Source organism: Schistosoma mansoni (assembly GCF_000237925.1).
Source record: "Schistosoma mansoni, WGS project CABG00000000 data, supercontig 0041, strain Puerto Rico, whole genome shotgun sequence".
Taxonomy (NCBI): domain Eukaryota; kingdom Metazoa; phylum Platyhelminthes; class Trematoda; order Strigeidida; family Schistosomatidae; genus Schistosoma; species Schistosoma mansoni.
Window position 1 is genome coordinate 230,626 of NW_017386027.1, and position 8,287 is coordinate 238,912.

The 8,287-nt window shown below is 37.2% G+C and overlaps 1 protein-coding gene across 1 annotated transcript in view; it reads left to right on the plus strand.

The window, feature by feature from the left end:
- The window catches only part of Smp_142210 (vacuolar membrane protein related), a gene marked incomplete at both ends in the record, with an annotated part of 40,262 nt that extends 32,020 nt beyond the window's left edge, over positions 1-8,242 (plus strand). The window contains 4 exons of the mRNA XM_018790651.1: positions 2,453-2,574; positions 4,853-4,970; positions 6,594-6,689; positions 8,117-8,242. Coding sequence (XP_018646050.1) covers positions 2,453-2,574; positions 4,853-4,970; positions 6,594-6,689; positions 8,117-8,242 — 462 coding nt within the window. The remainder of the gene's footprint in view (positions 1-2,452; positions 2,575-4,852; positions 4,971-6,593; positions 6,690-8,116) is intronic.
- Positions 8,243-8,287: the final 45 nt, after the last annotated feature.

Sequence of the window (8,287 nt, forward strand, 5' to 3'; positions counted from 1 at the left end):
TGAAGTCATAAATATATTTTGAGTACTTGATAGCACTAGATTCAATTCATAAATCTTCACAGAATGATTACAAGTCAAGAGTTTACATCACAACCATCATTGAATTTTACTACCAGGTGGTTTTCTTAGGGGGGCCACACCTTTAGCCTTTTACCTAAAGGTCTAATCCATAAGGCAATGGAGCATCATGAGGAGATGCAGTCCCATGGTAGCCGGTGACCAACGATTGATTCATGCGCCATTTGTTCCCTCAAGATACTGGAGCTCATGTGCACCATTGGTTTGGAATCAGCGTTTTCCAACTCCCCCAGGTAGATCCTCTATATCCACCATCCTGGTTAAAGAGTTAAACATTTGCTTTTCGTCCTCTCAATTTCGTAAACAACACTAATGCCACAAGAAGGCAGTGAGTAGGATTTCCCTGACATAGGCTATATATGCATGGCCAAGTGAGGGCATTTAGAGAGGGAGAGCGGACTCTCCTCACTCTTGGCCGTACCAGGGCATTTGGGATTAATGATACTGTTCATTTAAGTCGATCAGAATCATGGAAATGTTTGTGTTTCTGGGCAAAAACCAGTTACTGAATGATTTTGGTATAAAGAGGTAAACAGTCTCAAAGTATCACTTTTGAGACTGTTATAATTCATATTTTTTTTATGTAATGAGTAGACGATTAAGCTATTGGATGTTCCAGATTTATCGTTAATTAGTTATTCTCCTATTCACTGTGGTTTTGTTTCACTTTTTATGCACATTGTAATTTTCTGATTGTACTTCTGTGTGGTCAGCCGTTGTATATATATTATTATATGAGTTGTTTCATGATTAGATTGAGTTCAACATAGAACTGATCTACCTTCTCCCTTCGTCTTCTTGTTGGTCACTACTGTATCAGAAAGAGTTTGAGGACCAATAAGCGTTGAGGTCTTGATTGTTGTTTATTTGTCAGCGTGTCAACTGGTGCTTAGATGCTTACCATCATCAATGTGAAACACTACTTACTTACGCCTGTTACCCCTCGTGGAGGAACATATGCCGCTGACCAACATTCTCCATTCAACTCTGTCTTGGACAGTCCTTTCCAACGGCTATTCATGCTCACGATGTCTGCCTTCAATACTCAACGCAGTGTGCCTTTTGGACTTCCTCTTTTCCGTTTACATTCAGGATACCAAGTTAGCGCTTGCCATGTGATGCAGTTTGATGTATGCCCTATCCACTTCCAGCGTCCTTTAATAATTTCCTCTCCAGCTGGAAGCTGACTTGTTCTCTCCCACACTAGACTGTTGCTAATAGTATCCGGTCAATGCATGTTCAGTATCTTGAGGAGATTATTGTTTATAAATTCATGTACATGGTTGATGATGGTCGTAGTAGTTCTCCACGTGTTTCAGCTCCATACAGTAGAACTGTCTTGATGTTTGTACTAAAGATTGTGACTTTGATGTTGTTTGACAGTTGTTTTGGGTTCCATATGTTGTTCAACTGTAGGAATGCTGTACTTGCATTGCCAATCCTCCTCTTTACGCCTTTATCGGATCCTCCTTAGTCATCGATGCTTCCAAGGGATGTGAAAGTTTCCACCTGTTCCAGAGCTTCTCCATTGAGTAGGATTGGGTTATTGTTCTCCATGTTGTATTTGAGCATCTTGGTTTTTCTCTTGTGTATGTTTAGGCCTATTGATGCATAGGCTGTTGCTACACTGTTTGCCTTTGCCTACATTTGTTGATGTGTCTCGGATAGAAGAGCCAGGTCATCTGCAAAGTCCAAATCGTCTAGTTGCATTCAATTTATTTTTTATTTAAACACATAAATATTGGTACAAAGGGGCACCAGATATATCTGCGCCACACAAATCTCATTTGATTTGTGTGAAAGCTGCGATACTGCCCAGATGCCCAAACTGAAGCAAGTGGTTTTCTTAGGGGACCACATCCGCGGCCTTTGACCTAAAGGTCTGATCCATAAAGCAGTGGAGCATCATGAGGAGATGCAGTCGGTGACTAACGATTGATCCACACGCCATTGGTTCCTTCAGGATACTGGAGCCCATGTGCACTATTGATTTGGAATCAGGATTTTCCAATTCTCCTAGGTAGACTTTCGGTGTCGACCAACCCGGCTAGAGTGCCGGACATTCTCTTTTCGTCCTCTCAATTTCGTAAACAACAGTAAGGCCACTGTGAGAAGGCAGTGAGTAGAACTTCCCTGTCAGAGGCTATATACGCGTGGCCGCATGAGAGTATTTCGAGAGGGAGAGCGGACTCTCCCCACTCGGCCGTACCAGGGCATTCAGAGGCTAAGTATGGCAACTGACTGTTGCACTGTGGATGTACCGGGCTTTTAATTCAAGTATTTCATCTTAAACTTACATTCTACGCAAATTCTCTGGTTTACTTGTTGTTCATCTATTTGTCGTAGTATCTTTTTTTCCATTTACAATAATTAGGACGTGATCTGTACATCATTGGATTCGTATAATGAACGAATTGATAATGTAAAAAATGAAATACAAAGTACCATGAAAACTATTGATGAATTACGTACACAATCGAATAATCTACGATATAGGTAAGTTTCTATTGTTCCTGGATCCTTTTTTTTTCTCTCTCTCTCTCTCTCCAAATATTTACATTTGTATGTAGTGACCATGAAGTATACCATCAAACTAAACCCTTTATACGCAGTATTTATCATGTACATGTTTTTTTAAACATTGACATTAGTACAAAGAAGCACGAAAATGTATATGGGTCACACTAATCATTAAATTAGTCTGTGGGTTAGGATACTTCTCGAGTGACAAAATCGAAGCAGTTAGTTTTCTAGGAGGGCCACTTCTTGAGCTTCCGTCCACAAGGCAGTAGAACAACCTCATGTGATGCAGTCCCATGGCAGCCAGTGACCAACAATAGGTTAATACGCCATCTGTTTCTTAAGGATCCTGGCGCTCACATGCACCATTGGTTTGAGATTGTGATTTTCCAGCTCTCCTTTGTGTGTTCTTTGTATCCACCAACTGGTTAGAGCATCGAACATATTTTTCGTCCTCTTAATTTCGTAAAGAACAACTCCATCAAGAGAAGTCAATGAGTAGGACTTCCCTGATAGTTGCTATATACATATGGCCATGTGAAAGCATTTTTCGAAGAACAGATGACTTGTCCCACCCTCGATCGTACCACTGCATTTGTGGGCCTTTGGTGATTGATTCAATAATAAGCGTTTGGATGATTATTCGAGATATTGGAAATAAATCAACTTATTCAGTTGAGTAAATCTTTTCAACAAGTTTATTTTCGAAATTATACAATCATTGTAGTAAAAATAATACTAAATTCTTTTGAACATTGTGTTATATTCTCACAATTAAAATCTGTAAGCACTGAACTGCCGTTTCATCTTGGGATGGAACTCATCGGCAATTAGAGATCTTGGATGTACTTTGCTGATGAGTCCCATACTGTGACAAAATTGCCGTCCTGTGCCTTCAAGTTGTCTGTGCTGACCTAGCTAAAATAAGATCAATATTTCAGTTGTACTACACTCTCCACCAATCCATCATTCTTATCATGTCATAGGCAAAATTAGTTCAGAATAACCATGAATATAATGAGAAGAACTTTATCTGATTAATGATTGTGAATTTAGTATGGGGCATAACAGAAACAGTTTATAATATACAACTTATATACATATATATTGAGTGATCAAATGATGGGGTCAAGGTGAACAAAGATATTTCACGTTCAATATTTTAAACCACATTTTCTTTCATTTGTATACTTTTATACAATGTATTGTATATTGACTTGTACTACCATAGAGCTTACTTACTTACTTACCTACTTACTCATGTTACCCTCAATGGAGCTATCGGCTGTTGACCAGCATTCTCCAACTCACTGTCTGTCCTGGGCCTTCTATCCAATTACTGTTCATTCTTTTCATATCTTTTTGCATTCTTTACACACTTTTACTGTTGACAATAATTTGTATTTTGTTGTACTATGCAGTGTTGCATGCAATTTTATTATAACATTTACAATTACCCTTGGTTACAGTATTTGGATACGTAAATGGTACATTTTAATGACAAGTATGAGTTTCTATATTTGTTTTGTTTCGTTGTTTTAATCATGTTTTCTGCTTTATAAAATCAATCATAAGATAATCTGACCATGAATTGTTCACATAAAGAAATTAACCATCTCCTAACCATTAAAATGAAATGATCATTGATCCGGCATCAAATGATGTTCATGCCTGACTTCAGCCGATCCACGACATTGGTTAACCATCCTCCATTGTCTCTACTGCGAGTAGCTGCCTCACACTCGACACGTTGGTTCCACTGATCACGGTTTCTCACTAGAACTCCAGAAGTTGAACCATATCGGGTGTGAAGCAACTACCCATTGAAGGCAACGGAAGATGGTCTCACAGTGTCTTTGGTTGGCGTTAGGCATTAATACCAATCGATACTGACTCACTGGTCTACAGGCAAAGCATTCGTGGGCGAAACGCAACGTTTTGAGTTTGATTCTCCAAGTGGAATCGTGAATGAACACTGCTGAAAGTCCCACACAAGGACGAAACGATCATTCAGTGCTTTCAGCTTTTCAATAGTGGTCTAACATTGATCGGTTCATGGTTTCAATGAAATTTAATAATCTCCACAACTTCGTTTTGAAGATATGTACATATACGGAAGTTCGTTTTTCCAAGTACACAACAGTTTTTTTATATATTCCTTTAGTCATTATACTCAATTTGGTTATATCCTGTTTTGTTTTTCACAGTGATTGTTTACTTCTCTCTCTATCTCTCTTTGGTTTCGTATTTACAGATACGAAATTATAGAGAATGATTCACGTTGTACTCATTGCAATCATCTTTTAACTCTACGTGCATTTTATGTTTTCCCATGTGGTCATAACTTTCATATAAGTTGTCTCACTGAATTGGTAAGTAATGGAAAGGTTGGTTGTTTATCATTAAAAAAGTAACGTTTGCAAGATATCTTTTATGTAACATTTCATTCTTATAAGTAAAGATGGATAGCGGCTAGCAGTTGATTTTCGGACGCGCGCTTTGTCCTGTTTGGGACTCATCAGCTGGGTGTACCTGCATACCAGAGTTAATGTTCACTCTAAGAATCGGATCCAAAACCCATTCGATCCAAACACTATCGCGTTATTCACTTAGAAATATGATGCAGGCATATCCAGCTGACGAGTTTCAAATAGGACGAAAAGTGCGTTTTACATTCTAGTGCTAGCCACTATCCATCTTTGCCTACAATGCTTGTCAATTAAGGCTAATTCGAGGCAATATGCACATATGCCAATAAGAGACTGATCAATTGCAGTCCTAAACATCATTGGGAAGATTCAAACAAACAATACTAAGTGAATTGATTGGCAGTTTACAAATTAACTGTTCTTCAACTAGTCATAGGAAATGTAGAACTTGGCACTTCTGTGTATCAGTCCAAGTTTCTACACACTAGAGCAACACAATGCGATAAATAAAATGTATGGGTTTAAAAGAAAGAGTAATATTCATCGGTCACAATAGTGACCGATTCTGAATCATGTCATCAAATGTATTCAACCTTTGGTTACTGTAATCGCGTAGATACTAATCAGGTAATTTGTATCTATCTACATGACAGTTCAACATTGAATGATGTCATGAACTGGTGCTACATCTTGGTTAAACCGCTCTGAAATTTCTTGCAGCTTACTCGTACGACAGCATATATCACACTTTGAAGTAAGCGGTATTTAGTATCAAAGTGAAACAAGTTTTGGAAAATTTAGAACTTTGGAAACTATTTTCAAGTTATTATTATTGTATTTCTACATTCTCCTTATAATAAGCTTCCAGTGAACCTATTAACAACTATTGTTATGGGTTTGTTTGCTTCGCTCTCTGTCAATTATGGCATGGTCCTGGGTTTAAATTACGATTTTTTATTCAGTATGCTGTGCGGCCTGACAATCCTTCCATGTAAGCTAATGGGTGTTTGAGATAGTTATTGATTGAGTTGAATGATTGAAATACGCATACAGTAGAAGCTGGTTGCTGACTTTTCGGACTCAAGACTTGTAAATAAGCGATCAGTAGCAATATAGCTTATATCGGGCAAGGTTATTTGTGCCTACCAGAACGTATCATTGTTCAAAGTTAAGGGCTCTCAACTATTGTTGGAATAGCAGACGCGTGGTAGAAACAAATCATAATAGAAATTCTGATTGACGAACTTTGTACGTTATGTCGACTAGCATCTCAAGACAACAGTTAATCTCATATGATATATATGGCAACCACCTTAGTCACTACCTCACCAACTGATTTGCCGTTTCCATCTAGTAGACCTACATCTATATCAGTATTGCTTACATATTCGTTACTCAATACAAAACTACTTGTCTTGTATTGTCTACATAGTATTGTACGACTCAGTGAAATATAAAGTACCATAGAGGACGGGTAATACAGCCATTTTCATCGTCATTATTACTATACATGTTAACTTGTTCAAATCAATCAAAATCATTCTTCCATTTTCTTATTTTTTACAGGTGAAACCGTATTTATCAGCAGAGGAAAATTCAAAATTGTCAAAAGCTTTAGAATCTCAAAATCTTGGAAATAATTCATCTATAAGTAACTTTGAAGTTAGTTATCCCACTGATTTGATTTGCAACTTAATTTTTTTCATTTCGTAAAATCACTTGAAGATGCGTTCTGTTCATCTACATTTGATCTATTCTTATCGGTCCAGTCGGTTAAGGAGTTTCTCACAATTGGTAGTAAATGACTACAGTTATTATCTTAAACATGTTTAATAATAGACTAATTCATTGAATAATTACTCAGTAATGATCAATGTTATGTTTATCTAGACGTTAATGTTAATCGAATTCTATCAGTCAGGTTGCACTGTTGCCCACTTGTCGAGGTAACTGTAGTGGCCGGTACTACGTCAATCATATATAGGTTATTCTAGCTTTAGGATAGACCAATTTATTCATTCTCCTCAAGCCACATTTTGACCATGTTGATTATTCGCTTATTAAATCTGACTTTTCATATGATCGTATGTGTGTCAGTTGCTTAACTCATTCATCACGTGGTCTGACCATAAATATCTTGATTAGATCGAGTTGACTCACTCTGCTTCTTCGCTAAGCGTCACTTCATCTCCTTACTCTTCACTTCCTTTACTTTGTTTCTCTGGCTGGCTATTTGAATCAATGTGTACAAAATATACCTATTCAAAATTCATTCTCTTATTTAACTTATTTTATTTCTCTCTTCGCTAACGCGGTTTAAGTCGATAATTATATACGAGGATTTCGATGACAATAAGCATACGATCTGACTCGACTTAGATATCGCGCCACTACATCACTTCAAATCACATGCACGTTATTTAGATGCCGGATGCTTTAGGTGATTAGTAAGAAATCCTAAACATGAGTTTCGTACTAGTTAACAGTCGTTAACAAGTTATAACTGCAATCCGCACCGAAGAATAGACAAACACAACATTAATCAGATCTCAGTAACCAATCAATTTAAATATCTGTCCTACAACATATCAATTGTGGCCCATATAGCTCAGTATTAACGTCTCAGATTGTAAAACTAAGTGACCCAAGTCAAAATTCATCAGTAATTACCAGTTTCCTCACAATTTTAAGTAATCTTAGCTAGCAAGTATCGAATTGAAGGAAAATTAAGTTAAGCAGACTAGAAAATTAAGGATTTCGTCAAACATTGACATACATACATACATCAGGATTTTCTAACTCCACTTGGTGGACTCTCCGTATCTACCAAACCGGTTAAAGCACCGGACGTTCGCTTTTCGTCCTCTGAATTTCGTAAACAACATCTTGAACGCGAGAAGTTAGTGAGTAGGACTTCCGTGACAGTGATTGTATACACGTGTCCATGTGAGAGCGTTTTTCAAAGGAGAGATGACTCTCTTCACCCTTGGCTGTACCAAGGCTTTTGGGGGGGGGGGGTTGATCTGCATAGGATTTTATTTAATGAATAAAATATTTAATGTCCATTTTTCTTTTCTTCTCTTGTCTAGGATATTTTCGATGAAATCATTGCTAATGATTGTGTTCTATGCGGTCATATAGCCATTGAAAATTTATCTAAATTATATTATGAAAATCAAATAGATTATGAAAATGAATTATCAATTTGGCAATAGATATATTATATATAATAATAATCATAAATGGATATGTCTATCACA